Raw genomic sequence first — 23919 nt, 5'->3', positions numbered from 1 at the left:
TTATCTGTCTTTTTGTTGGCGAGGAACATCCCCTTTATTCCCGCTTACCTGGGAAATTAGAAAGAGAACAGCTTTAACCTTGTGTTGTCCTTTTTTGATATCAGAAATATGGGTTTCTTTCAACCAAATTGCTCAAAAACAACATGGATGCATGCATGTAAGGTGTATGGAACCCATGCAACATTCTTCACAGGTAAAATGAATGATTACTGTCATTGCATTTTGGGTGTATAGCATTTGAAGAAAATGTATAAATGGTTACAAAACGGTATCCTGACTACATGTTGACATAAACCAGTCTGATTCACTCAACATCCTCTGATCTTAACTATTAGTCAAAATAATTCATGAATTATTATTATAATTATTATAATAATAATTATTATCAGAATGTCATAAAAATTAGGTTTATTGACCATAAATAAAACAAGCATTAAAATAAGTGACAAAAACGTTTTTAAAAAGCGTCAAAAGCACCTATAAAAGGGACGAATACGTCAGAAAAAGAGACAAAATTTCAATTTTGACCCATAAGGATAACACATTCTTGGTGTTGACAAGAAGACAACACAAGGGTTAAATGAAAACAGATGCAGACCTCACACATTAGGCATTTCCATATTTTCACGTCACGTTGCAGAAAATCAACGCAATGCACTGCAAAGCCATGCCCTGGGGCAATGCAGCCACACTCACTTACCTCTTCTGTTTTCCCAACTAAACCAAACGCAGCACACTGAGTGGGGAATGATTGACTGTCTGGGGACTTTTGAGTAATCAATGTGTCTTAAACGAATCTGACTCCTTGTTGGAGGCTCCAAGGAATAGCTCAAGGATACTGAATGGAGCCAGTGAAACTCGCATCAGGTGATATAAACGCCACTTCAGTAACTGACAGATACTTCAATCTCCCTCGGAGGAGAGATTTAGCATATCCTACGATTTGGGTGGTGACCCCAATCAAGACAGTGGATTTGAATCTATCAGCGAGGCCACAGCAAGACACGAGCAGCATCATCGACACCTTAATGATTTGATTCAGAGATATAGTTTCAGCCTACGTTTGGGTGCTGTTATGACTTTAAAAAATCTGATCTGAGAGCCAGAGCCTCACTATTAGCCTATAACACACTTTCTTTTCCCTTTCTTCTTGGATTAGGTGAATTATGTGAAGTAATATCTGCAGTTATTCATCAAAGAAAGAAATAATCTCAGCCTCCCAAAAATCTATAGATCCCTGGCACAATCCCCACTTGCCTTTGTTGATGTCAGCACTTTGAAGCTGCTTGGTATTCACACAATGTGCTCTGAAGTCTGTAGGCCTACAGCAGCAAAGGCTTGTTTCAAAAATGACAAAACAAGTACATTTCATCATCTGCCTCCTGGCTCTAAAATATTGATCAGTGTTTATAATAAACTTGAGGGCTGAGCACTCATCAAGCAGGCCTTATTTGATACTCTTATTTTAAAAGACCAAAGTGGCCAAAATGAATACTGCAGACTTGGGTGGGGGGGTAGGCCTCATGTAAAGCTTACCAATCAAAAACTAAGGCAGAGTCATTCTACTTCCACAGATGTTACTGGTTACATTTGACACCACTTAAAAGAATTACCACAGCAGCGGTAGGTGGGGGATAAAATGGGGGCTGACTTGATGACTGTAGACGGTAGGTGGCAGCAGGATGCTTGAATCCTGTTGACAGCATGGTCGACATTTTAGGATTTAACAATGGCCAGCCTGGTTGCACAGAATTCCGTGAAATGATCACGAATTGTTAACAGCGCATTACGTGGTGGTGGCACGGAATGTGTGAAAATTCCGTGTGGCCACCACAGAAAACAACGCCAATGTAAATTCAATGAGAAGATGACGTAGCATTAAGAGCGACTACGGTAGCAAGTACTATGTAAGGCCGAATTTCCGCGTTAGGAGGTTGGCTGGGGGGGTGGATGGGTCAAACACAGGACTTTCACCCAGGAGACCGGGGATCGTGTCCTGCATGTCACGTTTCCTAAAGTGGCTTTCTTCTTTTCCTAAACCCAACCGCCCCGTTCTTCTAGCGTGTCACGGAACCGTAAGCCAACCCACGACCTTTTCCTTAACTTAAGGGGCCGTGTTCATTTAACGGAATTCTTCCGTGGGCCCATTACGGAATCAGCCGTCTGAATAAAAACAGCCAAAAATAGTAACATCCGACGGAATTTCCGGCGGCAACGGAGCAACCCTGGAAGTGGAACGTCGTGAATATAGACTAGTCAGAGACAGTCTTAATTAAATCCTTTGTTTCTTCACAGAAACTTGAGCAATATTGAAATACCGCGTGATACTTTGCTACTTGACCCACAGTTCTGTCCCGTGGATGTTTGTTTACCTCATAGAGGTCAATCATGACGTTGCCCTCTGGGCCCATGCTGCTGACCACGTTCTCCAGTGCCAGGGTGTAGTAGACCCCCGACGTGTCCGACACGTACAGGTTGTAGGTCTCGTTCTGGTTCCACTCCTGTACGGCTGCAACCACACGGTTTTCATCCGTACTGATCACATGCAGGTCCTAGCAGAGAGGCAAAGTTAACACCAGTAAGGGATCACAATGATGCGTGAAATAACTGTCAGGCTACCACAGGGTCTTATATTTCTTTGTAATATCTTCTATATGTTGAATTTGTATATGACGAGAAAGACATAGTTATATGTTGTTTCAACGAGAAGGTTTCTTCATTTGGTAGTTAATAAAAGTCAAGTCAATTTTATTATAGCCCAATATCACAAATATCAAATTTGAAAAATGGTGTGTGTGTGTGTGTGTGTGTGTGTGTGTGTGTGTGTGTGTGTGTTTACCTTTCCTTGTAATTTGGCAAAAACCTTTTAAATATGCTCCTCGAATATATACCTCTTAAAAAGAATAAAGTAATTTGTTTACTTTTGCATTATTTTGCTCTAAAATGAATAGAATAAATAAGCAGCTAACCTGCTTACACTCTAATTTGTAGTTGGCCTTCATGAGGGCTTCTCCTTACAATCAAAATCATGATATCTTATGTCTCAATGAGAACTCTACAAGCTTTTACATTGTATCCTGTTTTTACACTCCTGCTGGGTTAACACTATGGCAGGCTTGTTGGGCACAGATCATGCTTCAGAGGCCATGCTGTTTGGTTGTGTGCTTCATCTACCTCTTACTGTGCCAATAACACCTTGCAGTAAGCCGACAGCAACCGGTGTGCCTAGGGCTTGATTGAATAAAACATGTCTAATTGTCAGTAGGGATGTGACAAGCGAGGCCATGCGCACACGGAGCAGCACAGAATAACAATTCCGGAAAACACTGTGAGAGTTACTTTTAACTTGATTTGCCCATAAATAACAAAGAGAGTGTCACGCAGAGCCGGCGATGAACTGATGCCTGACTGCAACTTTAGCCCACATACCAAACTGAGCTGGAAGCATATTACGTGCCTTTGAATGCAGAAAACTTCCACGAACTGCAGCATGAGCAACTTAATTTGAAATTTGTCTCATATATTCTTGGTGACCAATAATGAGATATGGACTCTTACCAAGGATCAATTCATTATTTTTTAAAGGTCCCATATCATGCTCATTTTCAGGTTCATACTTGTTTTTTGATGTAATACTAAAACACATTTACATGCTTAAATGTGCAAAAAACACATTATTTTTCTCATACTGTCTGTCTGAATATACCTGTATTCACTCTCTGTCTGAAACGCACCGTTTTAGCGCCTGTCTCTTTAAGCCCCTATCCTAAAAATGCCCAGAGTGCTCTGATTGGTCAGTGTTTCAGGGTCTTCAGCATCTGCACTCTCCATGTCTCTGCACTGTCATTGCAGCCGGGGAATGACTGTAGCCGCACTTTCTACCTATATATAGTATAATTGTGACATGACAACTGTACGGAAGTCCTGACGGCTCGTTTAAATGCACTATTTCTGAATACGGGCTGTGTGTGTTTCTCTGTGGATTGAGCATTGTGATACTTAACAGTATTTACACAGCACCTCGACCTGCTTTATAATCAAACAAGACATGAAAATCTCACTTTTTACAATATGGGACCTTTAATCATGAAGAGTATCTGCTCATGTTAATTGAATTTTATTCAGGCGGTAAATGTGTTACCTTGGGCAGTGTGTACTTGGGCAGCTTCATTGGTGTAAAGACATCCCTTTTAGCAGACACATAGTAGATTGGCCTCCCTGCAGCTGACACCTTAAGGTGATGAAACCGTTAAGTGAAAACATTTTGGAGACATAACACAACAGACAAAGCATTTTTCACCAACAGTGGACACATAGCACCTCTCTAAGAATGACCTTGAAAAATGTCCCACAAAACCCTTGCACTTGTGCCTCATACACTGCTCTAATGTTTTTCACTGAGCAAACAGGACAATTACCTACCTGGACAAACACATACTCATCTTGCACCACCAGAGAATTGGGGTCAATGTAGCCGGGGAATGGTTTGCCCTTGTTGGCATCTGTGCAGTTCTGCAGCTTGCAGGTGACATACAGTGCCTCTGCTCCCACACACACACACACACGCACACACACACACACACACACACACACACACACACACACAAAAGACACATACACACACATCAAGCCATGGCATCAGTGACAGTATTAGCCAATGAAGAAAGGCAGCCTTCACCCAAAGCCAGGCGGCCTCTTTTGGCTTCCTACATTACTCGTGTCAATGAAGTGGTCCCAGAAAGTGAGGAGCCGGGCGGAGGGGAAGACAGATGACCAAAGAGGCCAATTGCTTTCTTTGTCTTCAATCGCAGCGCTGGGAGAGAGCCTGTCCCCACATGTTAGCCTCTGCCAAATATATGTCGGCTTCGCCCACAAGCGCATGATCAATAGTGATGAGTCTCTGGCTGTGCGACCGTAACATCTGACACGACTGATGTTTGCTATGTGTGTTTGTATGATTGGCTTTTCTTTATTCTGTTAGCCTCAAAGAGAGTGTTCTGACAGAAAGGTGGGAATGATATTGTACTTTGAAATATTTTTTTTTTAAAGCTAAGTGAGAGATGAAAGATTACAGTAATAAAGTTGTACTCCCAACAATTTGTCTTGCATTTCCACAAAGTTAGGGGGCTCACAAGACAAGAGAATTGAAGAAGCAGCGGCTGAGATATCCTGACTTTCAGTCTCTCGGTTCCCAGTTTAGTACACAGCTCTGCTGTGTGGAGTGCGGACATCGCTCAGAATGCCCTCCATTTTCCAAAATGCAAAGCTTGTCTCTAAATGAATTATGCTCAAAGCTGCATGGCAATACTGAATCTAACTGGCATGTGAATACAGATGCAAATACGGGGGGCTTGGTTTGTGCTCTCCCTGCTCTCACGGAGTAATGTGAAAAGTGTTATGTTTTATCTAATTCAAGTTATTTAAAAAAATCACATATTATTTATCAGTGTACACATTGGAAAGTGTAAAATATAGGGTTTCTGGAATTATTGTTGCCATGCTTGAATGATAAAAACTCTTAAAGCTATTAATGTAAATACATGACTAATTTATTCTAATTCTGCTGAGCTCCGTCGTTGGAGCTCTCGACCCCAGAGTGTTAAATCCTTAAACGCTTTTTACAGTAAATGCTAGATCCTACATTTCCCATAATGCTGCGCCCAATACAATTTTTGTTTTTCAGACACTTCCATCCTGCCTAACACCCACATCTTAGGCTGAAAGGCAGGCTTTCTGTTCTGGGACATTATATGCTTACAGGCTGAGTAGCACTCCCCATGACTGGAAACTGACCTCTCATATCATGTTCCCCTTTAAAACATAATTTCATAAAAGTTTTATATCGATTGCGAATACATGATTTGTCCAGACTAACATTAAAGTATGGAATTGTTTGGACAGATAATAATACAGATAATTAAATGAAAAAAAATTGAATTTTTTTTAAGGATTCCGACATCCGACTCAGAAAGCAAGTCAAAAACTATATACCAACCTGCAATATCCCAGCGTTCATTGTCATTCAGGGGGATGAGTGATATTTCTCTATACCTACGTGATTGCTACTGAGCTGAATCACTTGCTTTTAAAAGCATTCTAATATATGCATTACTTTTCTCTCCGTTGTCATTGTGTGTCCCCAGACTCGGCTATTTCCGCTGTCCCTTCGTATTACCCTTCAGCAGAATAGTCCACACAACTCCCAATTCCTCTCTACTTTAGCACAATGCTCACGATACAGTACAAAGACACGAGAAAATAGAGAGCTGAACTCGGAATTGAATTACTCACGTCCTTCAGAGATGCTGGTTTCCAGGTGAATTAAGCCTGGCTCTTTGTCCAAACCCATTTTCGACCTGAAAGGCAGACAAATGTGTTTTAAGAACATCACCATTGGTCTTTTGCCTCTGGGCAGATGCCACCAACTGTGCTGTCTGACCTGATAGATTGCACGCTGAAAAGTCATATAAATGTACAACTATGGAGAGGTTAAATCATGTGCTATGCCTGTTGTGGTAAACTTCAGCAGGAATTGCGATGTCTTTGTCTTCATTGTTAATGGCAGTTTAAAGTGGGAGGGAAAAGGACCTCGGGTTTACTATGTGATTTAAATGTTTAGAGCCCCCAGAAAGTCCTTTTCCATCCAGACAGATGGAGGAAGATGTTTCCTGACATCATTAGGAGAGGAAAAGCCATTGATTTTCTCTCTACAGTAGGGATGTCCGCAGATGGAACAGCATATAATCATTACGGCATTAAATATGTATTAAAAAGACTGGGGGATCAGAGGAGAGGCAGCACACACATGGAGACAGAACGGGGAGGCGGAGACAGATGGGGGAAGAAAGAGAATGTGTCCACAGGTAGCACACACACATCAATGGAAAGAGAAGGATAGAGAAATAAAGGGGGTCTGTGTGAGAGGGGAAAAAGAAGCAGACACTGTGAGAGACCTCCATTGCTTCTAATCATTCTACTTATTGGTAGTATCGGTGATTTCCCAGATGAAACACAACTGTGAATAGGATGGTCTACTTATCCAAACCCCATTTCCATTTTCACTGAATAATCCATTCAGGTACCCAAGAACAGTGTGAGGCAGGTAAAGAATAACTCTTTGAGTTAGTGGAGCTATAAAGTTAGTCTAAACTTGTATATTTTTTACCACTGAGTGAGCTCAGCTTCGAAGTTGCGTTCCTACAGTAGTGTCTCTTAGTATGTATGACACTAGTTTGGACAGCTGCGCGGTCTGGGAGGACACTTTTGCCTTGCAAAAAATATCACATTCAGGCAGCTCCAGATGTTTTCGTAGAGATTTGTAATGTCATATGCAAAACATTGCACGGCGGCATTAGCTAAGCTCACAAACTGATTACAGCTGAACGCAGGCGGTGGAATATCCAGCACCGCACCTTACACAACCAAACCAGTGCTGTGTGAACGAGCGCTGCGCGGGTTGACAAAAAACGCAAATGAGCTTACGACTCTTCATCTTCTTTATGTCTTTGGTGGTCACATGTACAGCAGACATAAGCTCCCTCTGCAGCCTCATTACCAGGGTTACCACCACACAGTGTGCGTCCCAAAATAGAACTCTGACAGCTTCTGCAGCATCAGCCCTCCAGGCTCCCTTCACTCCTGGCTGCCCAGCTTGTTACTACCCTGACAGTTTGTTGAGGTGAGAGCTTTTTGTTACAGTTAGTTACTGTATAGAGGCCAGACATGTTAGATAGCACTGAGTTGGACAGCACATGTCCACCTGATGTCGGTGAGACTTCACCCAGAAAACATCCGTATGGGTCGACTGTGCAAGCAGCTCAGAGATTCTTGTTAGGCGGCGACCTCTCTGGGCTGTAGTAATTATCGTGAGAGCAAACGAGGAAGTGAGGTAACAAAGTATAACTCCGATTCTCCACTCTGTGCTGCGTTCTGGCTGCACTGCGGTTTTGTTCCGTCCTCCGCCACACGCCGTTCCACACCGAGAGCATCTCAGAAGCGGAGCGTCTTGCTGCCCGACTCGCAACAATCCCGTGTTTATTAAGCTAGTATCTACGTTCCACTCCAGGCACTCCTGTAATTTAACTCCATGGCGTGATCCTTAAAAAAAGATCTGTGATGTTATATTGTGTTTTTCAACGACCAAGATGAATCTCTCGTTGTCCGTGGAGACATAAACGATATTGGGGGTGTCTCTTGGTAAACTGACTGGATATACTCACTGTTTCACTTCCTGCCTGGCTGTCCGAACACCCCGCGGCTTGCATAAAAATAGACCTGACACGTATCTTAAGCAGAGCGGAGAGCCGTTTCACGCACGCTTCTGGGACGCACCGTGGCGCGGCTGGTGGAATATCAAGCAATGACTTGAATGGCAGCGTTTGCTCGCGGGGGCAGAAGCGCCCGGTGGAAAATAGGGGTAAGAGCACCAAATTCAGCATATGGGTTGGGTTGGTGGATGGGTCAAACAAACACAGGACTTTCACTCAGGAGCTGGGGGTTCCTGTCCCGTGTGAAAACAAAACTCAACTGTCTTTTTGAAATTAACCAAGTTTTACTATGAGTTTTAAGTCCGTGACGCAGTGACTTTCATGACATTGTGTTATGTCCCCATTTTTAGTATTTCAACGTTAGCCAATCCTTGATGTTTAACTGATCCTAAGGCAATGTTCACACTTGGCTGTTTTACATTAAAAAAGTTTTCAAAAAAGTCCCGAGCGCTTTCTGAAACACCGCCGCTGATGTTTTTTTCTGCAGCTCACAGTATCTTTTAGAAGTTGAGAAAAAGCTCAACTTTTCTGAAAAAGAAACGCCCTAAGTGAAGAGTTTTTTTGACAGCTGAGTAGCAATACCTGACATTTCCATAACAACAAGAAAAAATGGAGAAGGTACCGATAGAAAGACTAGTTGTGCTAGTGTCGGAGCACAGCGAGTTATATAAGTCTGCAAAACTGTACCATAAAATACACCATAAAGAGGCTGTGTGGGCACAGATTTGACCAATCCTTGGTTGTTCAGGTAAGTGTATCATCTACTCCTTGTCTTAACAAAACTATCTTGCCTGTTAGCTAACATGGATACTGTAGCGGTAGGTGTTGTTATAGCAACAAAGGACGCTCTTGGCTGCTTTTTGGAACCTAAACGCTGCCAGTGGTTTTTTAACTGCAAGAGCACCCTAGTCAACTTCTTCTTGTCAAAAAAGATGCCAAAGTGTAAACATGGCCTAATTAAGTATTTTAACTTAACTAGTTCTGTTTCATAACGTCAACTACGTGTTTAAAACGGTTCCTGTTATGTTAAATACGGTCACATGATTAAACTGCCATCGTGCGGTAATAAATAGAACAGCCTGTTGTCTCGTTTAGGGAGACTTTAGAAATCTTATTATGTTGTTTAGATATGAGGATGTCTTACATTTAGCTGAGCGCCATCTAGTGAATTGACCATCACTAGATAACAATACTCAGATGGCACCCAAAAACTGATTTTGAAGCCTCTCTCCAGGGCTGAAAACTGTCATATAATGTAAATGTCTGCCACAGAGGAAGATCAAGGCTGTCAGACACATAAATAATCAAAATCTTAAAAACCTCTCTGGCTCATCTGCTCCTCATTTTGTGGAGAGGCAGTGACGTTTTCTGTCCAGGACATATAAAATGTCCACAGTGTTCTCCATTTGGCAATGAGTTCAACGTTAGTTTTACTGATAGCCGTCACGCAATTATTGTTTCCTAACAACAATACAACAGTGTACAAGAACTGCATGTGATATACATGTATGTTTAAGAATTTACAATGCTTTATATTTTTAGAATTGGTATACATTCTTTTAGCTTGATGTGGTCAGGAAGTACACATTCTCCAGAGTCCAATAGTTTTCCAGAGTTATCTGAACTATGGACAAATCGTACACGTGTAAAAGACTAATTATGAAAATATAAATTAATTAAGTACTAGTAGTGTCCAGTAGTGTGTACTAGTGTACTAGTAGTGGCATCCTTTTCGGTCTTACTAGATGTCGTTTGATATCGCGGATATGTATTTAATGCTCAAACAGCTTGCCAGGTCTCTGCATGCTGGTACAATTAACATTCAGTCAAAGATGGTTTCCTCAAAAAATAAACATAAGTCTTTCTTATTTTGATGTTTGGAAAGGTAGTTTGTTCAAAAAGAATAAGAGATTGGTGAGGTCTTGTTAATCCAGGTCATAGTTATCCAAAGAAGGGTTAAAATCAAGGGCAACTTGGCTTCGTTAAAGGTGCTTCGAAGACATTTTGTCTTTCATCCGAGAGACTTCTTCAGTTCTGACTGAACGGTAGGGAAACCCAGCTTAGAGATTAAATAGCTGGGTTTCTCTACTGTTCAGTTCACCGTTAACTAAGTCCAGTTGCCCTTAATTTTAATGCTTCCTTGGATAAGAGAGTGGTGAGGTCTTTCTAGATCAAAATCTGGCAGCTTATATCACATACTTTTCAAACAGTTAGCAGCTAGCCTGCTTGTGGTTAAGTGTAAATGACCGATAGCTACTGGGTTTTAAACTGGATTTTCACAGTTAAAGGTTTAAGCTCATCATATAATAGATTAAAGCATATCTAACAGGTTAGAGAGCAGACTGCTGGTATTTGGAGCAGTGAACTTGTGGTGTCAGTCTGTAAATTTAACATTAGCTAACCACCTAGCTTAACCAGCACTTTGTCATCATTGACATAATTGTATGGGCAACTATGTACAGTAGCTGTTATCAAATAACAAAATGCCATTTTAGACTGATCATGATTGGTGGTCATGATTCTTTCAGAAAAATATTAAGTATTGTCAAGTATACCACTAATTTAACATGTTACAACATTTTCCAATAGAATATTAGCTAGGGTTACTTAAAAGTTGACATAATTTCCTATCTGGTTTGAAAAATATATTCTTAGGAGGACCGAAACAAAAGCCACTGCATCATTTTATCCGATTATTTTCATGTAGAAACAACATATTGTAGATTACAATACGCTGGGGCTTTACCATGTTTAATATGTATGTCAGCAACAACCTAGAGTTAAATTTAGGGTAAATAATCATTAGGTGAATGCAGATTAGATTTTCTTTTTCATTCAGCCCTGACCTGAATAGAACAAAAAACACTACTGTGTATTTTAGATCTAGTTCATCCTTTCTATTGCCTACAACTTGTTTAACAATGATCAGATCTCTGTACTTACCAGTAGAAGCGATTGGGAGCCACTCTCTCGTGCACCATCTGCCACCTCCTCCCAAATTCCACCGAGCTGTAGAGCTGTAGCAAGACAACCAGGCACCAGTTAGCGTTCATTCACATACCATCTTAACAGCCGATCAAATTTACCATTTCGTACGACACAAACAATCCTACTATCAAATGCTGCACTGCGTTCGCCGTAAAATGATGTGCATGTGCACAGCATTTCTTCTCCAGGTTTGTTTTCCCACTTTGATTTACCTAGTACCTCAGTGATCAGCAGCAGCAGCGAGTGGGAGACAAACTCTCTCTATCTCACACACACACACACACACACACACACACCCACATCACACACACTGTACATAAGTTCTTTATTTGAATCCAGTAAATAAGATTAGAATTGACATAGGATTTCAACACTGCAGAGGAATAACATGGGCAGCAAAAGTCACGGCATGACTAGCCATTACTGCCAACACATTCTCACTCCCATCGCGTCAAAAAAGCGACGCTTGGTGAGTGCCTTTGAAAAGTTTGTTATTGACACAAATAGTCTCCTTTAGTGTCATATTTAGACGTGCTTGGACAGGACTCTTGGTGTCATTTTTCAGCGCCCTGGGTCGGGACTTATGTTTAACAGACATGTGGCACAAGAACAGGACAGTTAGGTTTAGGAAAAGATGGTGTTACTAATTGTTTTTGGTTTCTGGCCAGCAATTTTTCTGTTTGGTTTCTCACTGCTTTCATCAATGAAAGCATTGAGAAAAAATAAAACATGTTTTAGTCGTGCAACAGAAAACTCAGATTGGACAGATAGTCTAGCTAGCTGTCTGGATTTACCCTGCAGAGATCTGAGGACCAGTTAACCATAGTCCTCAGAAACCCACCGGAGGTTAGAACGCCAACACAAAGGAAGCGGAAGGAAACGGACATCCGGCCGAAATGAGGGACATCCGGCGGAATTTCCGGCAGCACCTGAACAGTGGAATGTCGTAGATATAGACTAGCGACTCGCTGAAGAACATCGTCGAGAAGTTTGCAACTAAAGACCTGAGACTCTGAGTTGGTGAAGCCCAAAAACAGAGTAAACAGAAAAAAGGGAGTAGATTTTGGACTTTCATATACGTCAATTGGCCAAAATCCTGACTCCAGATGAATGCTAATGTTGCTCTTTGTCTGCTGGATGTGTAACACTCTATAAGATGATAATAGTGTCTGTGATTTTTAGCTTGCTACCGAATCATGTCCCAAATTGACAAAAAAAAAGACAAAGAACAATTGGACAATGCAGCTTTAAATGTAATTTTACAATACTATTAACACCACAAACAAAACTCTGTTCACCCCTGTTTTATTGAGGCAGTGTCATGTCTCGTCTTTGTCTCAAGTTTTTGTTTTTAGTTGGTTTCGTGTTTTCTGTTTAGTTTTCCATTTCCTGTTTTATTTTGAAACTTACCTTCTCGTGTCATTTCAGATCTGTTGACTCCCTGGTCTTTGTTCCCCTTCCTGCCTGTGTGATTACCTGTCCCCGCGCCTATGTGTTGCCCCTGCGTCTCATTGTCCCCCTGTCTTGTGTATTTAAGTTCAGTCTTACTCTTACTCCTGTTCGAGATCGTCTGTTTTCCTTGTGTGCAGCCTTTGAGTGTTTTTCCCTTTTTCCTGTGTTCCTGAGTTCCTGATTCCCTTGGATTTTTGACTACTGCTTTCTGGAAGAAACTTAATTTGGCGGTATATTTGGAATAATAATCAACCTAGGCTAAAATACTCGATCTAGTTCATCCTTTCTATTGCCTACAACTTGTTTAACAATGATCAGATCTCTGTACTTACCAGTAGAAGCGATTGGGAGCCACTCTCTCGTGCACCATCTGCCACCTCCTCCCAAATTCCACCGAGCTGTAGAGCTGTAGCAAGACAACCAGGCACCAGTTAGCGTTCATTCACATACCATCTTAACAGCCGATCAAATTTACCATTTCGTACGACACAAACAATCCTACTATCAAATGCTGAACTGCGTTCGCCGTAAAATGATGTGCATGTGCACAGCATTTCTTCTCCAGGTTTGTTTTCCCACTTTGATTTACCTAGTACCTCAGTGATCAGCAGCAGCGGCGAGTGGGAGACAAACTCTCTCTATCTCACACACACACACACACACACACACACACCCACATCACACACACTGTACATAAGTTCTTTATTTGAATCCAGTAAATAAGATTAGAATTGACATAGGATTTCAACACTGCAGAGGAATAACATGGGCAGCAAAAGTCACGGCATGACTAGCCATTACTGCCAACACATTCTCACTCCCATCGCGTCAAAAAAGCGACGCTTGGTGAGGTGCCTTTGAAAAGTTTGTTATTGACACAAATAGTCTCCTTTAGTGTCATATTTAGACGTGCTTGGACAGGACTCTTGGTGTCATTTTTCAGCGCCCTGGGTCGGGACTTATGTTTAACAGACATGTGGCACAAGAACAGGACAGTTAGGTTTAGGAAAAGATGGTGTTACTAATTGTTTTGGTTTCTGGCCAGCAATTTTTCTGTTTGGTTTCTCACTGCTTTCATCAATGAAAGCATTGAGAAAAATAAAACATGTTTTAGTCGTGCAACAGAAAACTCAGATTGGACAGATAGTCTAGCTAGCTGTCTGGATTTACCCTGCAGAGATCTGAGGACCAGTTAACCATAGTCCTCAGAAACCCACCGGAGGTTAGAACGCCAACACAAAGGAAGCGGAAGGAAACGGACATCCGGCCGAAATGAGGGACATCCGGCGGAATTTCCGGCAGCACCTGAACATTGGAATGTCGTAGATATAGACTAGCGACTCGCTGAAGAACATCGTCGAGAAGTTTGCAACTAAAGACCTGAGACTCTGAGTTGGTGAAGCCCAAAACAGAGTAAACAGAAAAAAGGGAGTAGATTTTGGACTTTCATATACGTCAATTGGCCAAAATCCTGACTCCAGATGAATGCTAATGTTGCTCTTTGTCTGCTGGATGTGTAACACTCTATAAGATGATAATAGTGTCTGTGATTTTTAGCTTGCTACCGAATCATGTCCCAAATTGACAAAAAAAAAGACAAAGAACAATTGGACAATGCAGCTTTAAATGTAATTTTACAATGCTATTAACACCACAAACAAAACTCTGTTCACCCCTGTTTTATTGAGGCAGTGTCATGTCTCGTCTTTGTCTCAAGTTTTTGTTTTTAGTTGGTTTCGTGTTTTCTGTTTAGTTTTCCATTTCCTGTTTTATTTTGAAACTTACCTTCTTGTGTCATTTCAGATCTGTTGACTCCCTGGTCTTTGTTCCCCTTCCTGCCTGTGTGATTACCTGTCCCCGCGCCTATGTGTTGCCCCTGCGTCTCATTGTCCCCCTGTCTTGTGTATTTAAGTTCAGTCTTACTCTTACTCCTGTTCGAGATCGTCTGTTTTCCTTGTGTGCAGCCTTTGAGTGTTTTTCCCTTTTTCCTGTGTTCCTGAGTTCCTGATTCCCTTGGATTTTTGACTACTGCTTTCTGGAAGAAACTTAATTTGGCGGTATATTTGGAATAATAATCAACCTAGGCTAAAATACTCGACCCTGCAATGTACCACAAACACATGAGGCCTGGCCCTCCCCAACTTTAAAATGTATCACAGAGCCTTTCAGCTACGGGCCCTCAGAGTATGGATGGACCCCTCATCTACAGTTTCATGGAGAGAAATAGAGAAAAACCTCACTGGAAGTCTAAGACTGCAAGACCTTGCCTTTGCAGGTGTGTGTCCAAAAAAGTGTATGCTAGCCTATGGCCCTATTATCACCAACACATTGACCAACTTTAAACAGGTGGTGGAGCAACTACGCTACACCAATAAGTGGCATTTGAATACCAAAATATGGCACAATACACACTTAATGTCTAGTAACAAACCCTTTGCTTATAAGCAGTGGAGTGACAGAGGTATTTATACTTTAGACCAGCTATTCAATGAGAAAGGTATGATGAGTTTTGAAGACCTAAGAGCTAGTTTTGAGGTCCCCAGGACATCCTTCTACTTTTATCTTCGCTTAAGATCAGCCCTAAAATGTTATGGAGTGCCATGGGTAAACAGTCTTGAGGCACACCCAGTCATTAAATGGTTTGTTGATTTTCCTGTGAGGGGATTAGTGTCCAAGATTTATGCTAAGCTAATGCAAGTATCCATAGGAGAACTCCCAATAGTAAAGAAATGGGAACAAGAGCTGAGCCCTGAGGGGAACGCACGAAAATGTCCCAAACTGTCTAATTGGTAGACAGTTTGGGACATTTTCCACTGTTCCAAGAACCCAAACCACCAGTATATGCACTTCAACATATGTCATAGGACATATTGGACTCCCCAGAAGAGATACGTCTCTAAAGTCATTCCCACTCCCTATTGCACTTTCTGTCAACCTGAACAAACTGTAACTTTCCAGCATATGGTCTGGGACCCTGTCAAACCCTGGTTTACAGCCAAACTCAGAAGGTTAAGGCTGGCTAAGGAAGAGGCGTTCAGGAGTGGGGACAAAGAGGTGAAGTACAAGTTTAGGAAGGCAGTGAGAACGGCTAAACTACAGTACTCTGAGAAACTCCAGCATCAGTTCTCTACTAAGGATTCTCTGTCTGTCTGGAAAGGGCTCAAAAAGATCACAAGCTACAAGCCCAAAACCCCCCACTCCTCCTTCAATGACCAACGCCTAGCCAACGACCTCAATAAGTTCTACTGTCGCTTTGAAAGACAAAAGGACAGTCCTGAAACCATCTCCCACGTCACCTGCCTACAGCTACAGCCACTGTGCATCACCTCCACCTCCCCCACCTCAGCAGGGACATGGCCTCCCCCACCATTGCCCTCTTTAAAGGTCTCCACCTCCACCCCCCCTCACACCCCAGTAACGACTCTTTCCATCAATGAGAGAGACGTCAACAGACTCTTCAGAAGACAGAATCCCCGCAAAGCTCATGGACCGAATGCTGTCTCCCCATCCAGCTTGAAGCACTGTGCTGACCAGCTGTCTCCAGTGTTCACAGACATTTTCAACACCTCACTGGAGACATTCCACGTGCCAGCCTCCTTCAAGACCTCAACCATAATCCCTGTTCCCAAGAAACCAAGGACCATAGGACTTAATGACTTCAGACCCGTCGCCCTGACCTCTGTGGTTATGAAGTCCTTTGACCGCCTTGAGCTTTCTCACCTCAAAGCCATCACTGACCCCCTCCTGGACCCCCTGCAGTTTGCCTACAGAGCCAATAGGTCTGTAGACGATGCAGTCAACCTGGCCTTCCACTACATCCTCCGGCACCTGGAGTCCTAGGAACCTACGCCAGGATCCTGTTTGTGGACTTCAGCTCTGCCGTCAACACCATCATCCCGGCTCTGCTTCAGGAGAAGCTCTCCCAGCTTGGTGTGCCTGACTCCACCTGCAGGTGGATCACTGACTTCCTGTCTGACAGGAAGCAGCATGTGAAGCTGGTGAAACACGTCTCCGACTCACAGACCATCAGTACCGGATTCCCCCAGGGCTGTGTTCTTTCTCCTCTGCTCTTCTCCCTGTACACAAACAGTTGCAACTCCATTCACCAGTCTGTCAAGCTTCTGAAGTTCGCGGACAACACCTCCCTCATCGGACTCATCTCTGATGATGACGAGTCAGCCTACAGGTGGGAGGCTGACCACCTGGTGACCTGGTGCAACCAAAACAACCTTGAGGTCAACGCTCTAAAGACAGTGGAGATGGTTGTGGACTTCAGGAAGAGCCCTGCCCCACCTGCCCCATCACCCTCTGTGGCTCTGAGTCTTTCCGCTTCCTGGGAACTATCATCTCCCAAGACCTCAAGTGGGAGCTGAACATCAGCTCCCTCGTCAAGAAAGCACAACAGAGGATGTACTTCCTGCAGCAGCTGAAGAAATTCAACCTGCCAAAGACAATGATGGTGCACTTCTACACAGCCATCATCGAGTCCATCCTCACATCGTCCATCACCATCTGGTACACTGCTGCCACTGCCAAGGACAAGGGCAGACTGCAGCGTGTCATTCAGTCTGCAGAAAAGGCGATTGGCTGCAATCTGCCACCGCTCCAGGACCTATACGCCACGGTACCTACTCTGCTGTATCGTTCCTTTTTACTATTGTTTAACTTATTTTATTATTTATTTACATTTGATTTATCGTTATTAATACATACTGTGTGTATATGTTTATACTTATATTGTTTATATTCTTTTTATCCTTCTTATATTTGAGAATGTGTGACATGCACCAACAACAGCATAACAAATTCCTTGTATGTGCAAAAACGTACTTGTCAATAAAGACCTTTCTGATTCTGATTCTGATTCTGAGTTCTGGAATAAAACAACATCAATAATATCTGATGTTATAGGATGTTGAATCCCTACTAATGACGAATCTAAATTACACCTGCTTGGGAGACATGCAACCACGAAAATGATAGCTCAACGCTGGCTCCCCCTCACTTGCTTTGTATAAAACAGTGGTTGGTGTATTTTCTAGACATAGTTATGCTTGAGCTCTCTACAGCAAGTATTAACAAAGCCAAATCATCAACTATCAACCTATGGAAAAGCGCAGCAGCACAAATAGCAGACCTAATGACCTCAGCGCCACATGAACTAGAGGAGAGTGACTAGGCAAGGTGTGGTTTCTCTTTGTTTGTTTTGTTTTCCTTGAGACCGCAGAGGGTGCGGGTGGGAGAGGGTTTTTTGTCCTTATTCAATTTGTGTTTAACTGTTATGTGGACCATCTGCTACTACCTGTCACATGTTGTGAACTTTGTTTTGTATGTTTGATGGTGCCAATAAAAAAGTTCATCACAAAAAAAAAAAGAATCTGGATCTGCCAAATGACTGAACTCTCGTCATGTCATATCGTCCTGTTTCCAAGAATGTCAAAACCGATGCGTTGTCTCAACTGTTTGACTCTGATTCCTCCCCCAAGTCCGAAGAAACCATCCTCCCAGTGTCCTGTGTTGTGGGTGCTGTCTCGTGGGAGGTTGAGGAGAGGGTTAAACGAGCCACTGTTGACCTACCTGTCCCAGTCGGCTGTTCGCCCAAGCTTAGGTCACTGGTCATCCATTGGGCCCATTCTAGCTCTCTGTCCTGTCAGCCACCAGTGGGATTACTCCATCCTCTCCCTGTGCCCTCATGACCCTGGTCAGATATATCTCTGGACTTCGTCACAGGTTTGCCCCCTTCTGAGGGGAACACTACCATTCTGACTATTGCTGATAGATTTTCCAAGATGGTTCACTTTGTTCCTCTACCTAAACTCCCTTCCGCCAAGGAGATGAGGAGGTTATGGTTCAGCATGTATTCAGGTTGCATGGACTTCCTAGAGATGTGGTGTCTGACCGGGGCCCCCAGTTCATCTCTCGTTTCTGGAAGGCATTCTGCAATCTTGTCGGAGCCACACGTTTGTCTTCTGGTTACCACCCCCAATCAAATGGCCAGACTGAGCGGCTCAACCAGGAGTTGGAGGTGGGTCTTTGACGCCTATCTAATTCGGGTGGAAAACGCCCATAACACTCTGCCTGCTCCTTCACCAGCCTCACTTCCTTCCAGTGTGTGCACGGATACCAACCCCCCATCTTCGCGGCTCTGGAACAGGAGGTGGGAGTTCTCTTCATACCATGAAGAGGCTTCTTGCTGTCAGAAGATGAGGGAAAGGCCATCAGTACCTTGTGGACTGGGAGGGGTACGGGCCCGAAGAAAGGTCCTGGGTGTCAGCCAGCAATATATTAGATCCTGAGCTTATTCGTGAGTTCCACAAGCAATTCCCTGAAGATCCTGGGCCGTCTGGAGTTGGCCTTTAAGGGAGGGGGTACTGTCATGTCTCGTCTCTGTGTCAAGTATTGTTTTTAGTTTGTTTTGTGTTTTGTGTTTAGTTTTCCATTTCCTGTTTTATTTTGCCTTACCTTCTTGTCTCATTTCAGATCTGTTGACTCTCTGGTCTTTGTCCTCCTTCCTGCCTGCGTGATTACCTGTCCCCGCGCCTAGGTGTTGCCCCTGCATCTCATTGTCCCCCCTGTCTTGTGTATTTAAGTTCAGTCTTACCCTTACTCCTGTGCGAGATCATCTGTTTTCCTTGTGTGCACCTTTGAGCGTTTTGAGTTCCTAATTCCCTTGGATTTTTGACTACTGCTTGTTTTTTGGATTTCCCTTTGCCTGTCCTTACTTGGACACTGTTGCCTGTCAGTTTTATTAGTGCTCTAATAAAACCATTGAACTTCTACTTACCTGAGTCGAGCATTTGTGGGTCCATTTCCCAGTGTGCATGATAGGCGGAGAAAGATATCTCTTAATCTAAACTAAAACAATTTGCATGCAGTACAAAAGGTAAATTAGATGTTTTTTCTCATAATTTAAATGTTAGGAGCTTACCCCTAGTGGCCCAAATAAAATTAGGTGTGGGTTTGCATAGGTTTGCATTCTGCATACATATTTTGTTGGTACCTCAGCAGTCTGGACGTCCGTACAATTCGAGGATTATTGCCTCTAATCCGGTGATGTAGGATGTTCTGCCGGAAATCCCTTGCCTTCGATTTTCTATGTGTTGCCGTTCTCAAACCTTTTGCATGAGCAACCATGCATAAAGTGTAAACAATCATTTATTAGCCGATAACAAAAATGTGACTCTGTTTGTTTACATTAATTTATTTTCTAATTGCATTTATTTACTCTATCCCAAAGGGTGAAGTGTAGGCCTGAATTTTCAAAAGCATCCATGAGAACACATTATCACTGCTGTCAAATCAGTAATTCTCTTTTATTTTGCTACTAAGTGAGTTATTATTGCTATTAGCTTCCTTACAGTGAAGCGGGACCTAAATGCAGTTCTGACAACATGTAAAGCATATATATTCCCCCCATTGTATCCGCTTCATTGGATCAGATCATCCACAGTGGGCATATGCAAACTACGTATGTTTCCACTGTGAATATTGCATCTGGTATGTGTATATTCTCATGTCAAAGAGGGAGAGACAAATGACACAAGTGATGACATTTCCATCACTTCCATGCCAAGCTGTGCTAAGCAGATGCAAGCCAAATTGGGTGTGGGGTGGTGTACAAGGGGGAATGCAGGAAATCACTTTGACTAATTATCCTCCTGCAGCAAGTTAGTACGTAGCCAAGCAAGTGACAGTTAAGAGGCAGAGAGCAGGAGACGGGGGAGGCGAGGTGGTGCAGCCTTTACAACCTCCAAAGGTCTCTCAATCAACAAATGCAGCAGCACTGCCAAAAGGAAGGAAAGGGAATTGAAAGAGAAGCAGTTTTGGGGTGGAGACGATGTGTGCCAGTTAGGGCAAGGGTAGTCTCGCTTTGCCAGACCTCCACAACCCTGTGTCAACGCTGGAGTACGGTCTGGCTACACCGCTTATCTATTCCGGGATAGGGGAAAAAACACTCTGGGCCCTATCTTGCACCAGACGCGGTGCAAAGCCCAGCGCAAGTGTCTTTGCTATTTTAAAATCGTCCAGCGCCCACATCGTTTAAATAGCAAATGCACCTGTGCCCATCTGTGCGCCCATGGGACGTGCTGCTCTTACAGGGAGGTGTGTTCAGGTGAATTCTTGGCATATTGCTATCTTAAGGCAGCGGGAAGTTATCGCCCCATTGACCATCTAAAACCTGGTCTAAAGTCAATAACGCAGCATTTCATTGTTATTTTTAACAGCGCATTAGTAAAATGCTCCTGAAAGCTTATACACAGCACGCACACACTATGCTTGTTACACACACAGGGAAGCACAGCACACACACATGCAGAAGATTACAAATAAAAAATATTACAGTGCAAATCCTCCATCATAAAAGCAATGCTCCAAGGTCCAAACGCGCCTGGCTTTTAAAGGGAATAGGGAGATGACATTCTGATTGGTTTATTGCATGTTACGCCCAAAAACACACCTCTTAATTAATGAAGACACTAAGTACAACCCTTTTTGAACCATGTGCCCGGCTTAGATCGTTAGAATAGGGCCCTGTGTCTTGTTTGCATTTCTTTAAATCAATCACAACCATCCTGGACAGCGCTAAAGCATGATTTATGCTTCTGCATTAAATCTACCCCGTGGCTACGTACGTAGGGTACGTGGAGGCACGGACCCTACGCCGGACCCTACGCCAAAGCCTGACGTGCGCCTCTTGAAAAATGTAACTACATGTCGTGGCAACGCACGTTGGCTTGGTAGCGTTGCATTTCCCCCGACTCATTTCCTGGTTCTCCTTCTCCATAAACAACATGAAATCAAGGAGAGGGTTAACTTCTCCTGCTGCAGATTTCATACCGTGGTCAGAAAGAACAGGGGAGACACTTAGTTTCTCTCACTATGACTCTAGAGTCACTACTCACTGAAACTAATCGGCATCACTCTCTCACTCTCACTAACATAAGTGTACAGTTTATTAAAAAGATAGCTTATAAAGACTGTACCGTTCACGTATACAGGCGGGCGCCATCTTGGGAAAACACGACCATTGTCATGACTGTTTTCCCAAGATTAGAGACTAGGTCCTTATTTTATATAGTCTATGGTCACAACATATGGATGGTTCCTTAAAGCGCTTTTCACAAGTCAAATTAATTAAGGATCAGTTCCCTACTTTCATTGACTTTTTCATTGACGTTTTTATTCAATTTTATAGCATTATACTGACTAAACTAACAGTCTGTGATAATCCTCTGATGTTATTAGTCAAAACTATTAATCATTTCTGCTTTTTTAACACAAATATTATATATAATTTCATATATATGAGGCTTATTGACCATACATTCCCAAAATAATTGTAAAACTAGAGGTAATAAGTTGGTGTAAGTGGTGTATATACTGGTGGTAGGAAGAAGAAAAAAAGCGACAAAAACTTTCCATTAAAAAAAATAGATTGTTTTAACAACTATTAAGCTTATATATACAATAAACAATATAATCCAGATCGACCTCTGTCTGTATCATCTAAAAATAAAAGACCTTATGAATCCATTGGTACCAACTATGTCATGCTAGATACAAAGATAGGCTACATTTTGGCAAGGGAAAAGCTGGCCAATCATTTTGGGTCCCTTATTGGACTCTCACCTCAAGTTATCTAAATTAAATATCACTCAATACTTAGTGACTGTAGAGTCTGTGGAGTTGCACTGCTGTGTTGACTGCTGTATACACAACAGTAGAATGGGAGCCAGAGCCTTCAGCTACCAGGCTCCTCTCCTGTGGAACCAGCTCCCAGTCTGGGTTCGGGAGGCAGACACCGTCAACACCTTTAAGAGTAAACTTAAAACTCTCCTCTTTGATAAAGCTTATAGTTAGGGAGTGAGGAGTTGCAGCGTCCACCTAGCCCGGCCCACCTGCTTCTCTTCATAGTCGTCAGATTCATCTACCATATAATCAATAATATAATCAAAGTAGAGGGAGTCAGGCCAGTACAGCCTGATCCGGTTGGTGAGAGTTCTAGCCCGACCAGGCTCCTCTCCTTAACCTGTCTCTCTTAATTATGCTGTTATAGTTTTAGACTGCCGGGGGACTTCCTTTGACACACTGAGCTTCTCTCTCCTCTCTCTTTCCATTTGTGTGCATCCATGTCCCATTAATGGTTGTTACTAACCTAGCTCTGGGGAGCTTATTCCCTGGAGTCCTTTTTTTTTTTTTTCACCCAGCACGTTTCCTTGGATTAGGGTGGCACCAAAATCATGGTTGCAGCTGTCGCCGTGGTCCTGCTGCACGCCCTGCTATGCCCTGTTACACCCTGCTACGCTCTGCGGTGCCCTGATACGTCCTGTGACGCCCTGCTATGCTCTGTTACACCCTGCTGCGCTCTGCAGTGCCCTGCTACGCTCTGCGGTGCCCTGCAGTGTCCTGCTACGTCCTTCTACGTCCTGCTACGTCCTGCTATGCTCTGCTGTGCCCTGCTACATCCTGTAACGCCCTGCAGTGCCCTGCTATGCCATGAACTACTACAACTACTATTTCTGGTCATTGTTCTATTATCTTTATTGTGACTATTATTGCCACTATTCATCACACCCCCAACCAGCACCGTCAGACGCCTCCTACCAAGAGCCTGAGTCTGTCCCAGGTTTCTCCCTAAAAGTGAGTTTTTCCTCACCACTATCACACTAAATGCTTGCTCTTGGGGGAATTACAAGAATTGTAATTCTATAAAGAAATGTTCATTTTGTCTTGAACTCAAATAGCTAAATCAGGCAGCTTTGGCCAATGTGTCAAGTTGTATGTCAGAAACATTGAGATAACTCTTCATATTATTATTTTTTTATGGGGCTTTTCCCTTTATTGTGGTGACAGTGGATAGATGTGAAAGGGGGAGAGAGATGGGGGATGACACGCAGCAAAGGGCAGCAGGTTGGGTTTGAAGGCAGGAGGAAGGAATAAAGATACAACTGATTTTTACTGCAGTTAACAGCCAAAAAAATCCAGGACTTTACAGTTTGTCCATTCATACGCACACATGGTCACACGCTCCAACATGTGGACGGGAGGAGATGAGGATCGAACCGCCAACCTTGAAGACCTAGTCTCCCATTGCCAGACCTTCCTCCACAGCACTGCGAAGGAAGGTCAGGCTAGACCACAAAACATGCTCTGGTTTATTGACATTTCTTTAAACCAATCACAATTGTCTTGGGCGGTGCTTAGTGCCAGA

General features: G+C 43.0%; 1 protein-coding gene across 1 annotated transcript in view; it reads right to left on the bottom strand.

Moving 5' to 3' along the window:
- sorcs1 (sortilin-related VPS10 domain containing receptor 1) overlaps positions 1-23919 on the bottom strand; it is a 237437-nt gene that overhangs the window by 71512 nt on the left and 142006 nt on the right. Inside the window, exons 5-9 of the mRNA XM_078267920.1 lie at positions 13040-13113; positions 6292-6356; positions 4423-4541; positions 4142-4231; positions 2373-2552 (exon numbers count right to left, since the gene is read on the bottom strand). Coding sequence (XP_078124046.1) covers positions 2373-2552; positions 4142-4231; positions 4423-4541; positions 6292-6356; positions 13040-13113 — 528 coding nt within the window. The remainder of the gene's footprint in view (positions 1-2372; positions 2553-4141; positions 4232-4422; positions 4542-6291; positions 6357-13039; positions 13114-23919) is intronic.

Source organism: Sander vitreus, chromosome 2 (assembly GCF_031162955.1).
Source record: "Sander vitreus isolate 19-12246 chromosome 2, sanVit1, whole genome shotgun sequence".
NCBI lineage: Eukaryota > Metazoa > Chordata > Actinopteri > Perciformes > Percidae > Sander > Sander vitreus.
Note: the sequence above shows the minus strand (reverse complement) of the source record. Positions and strands in the feature narration are given on the sequence as shown.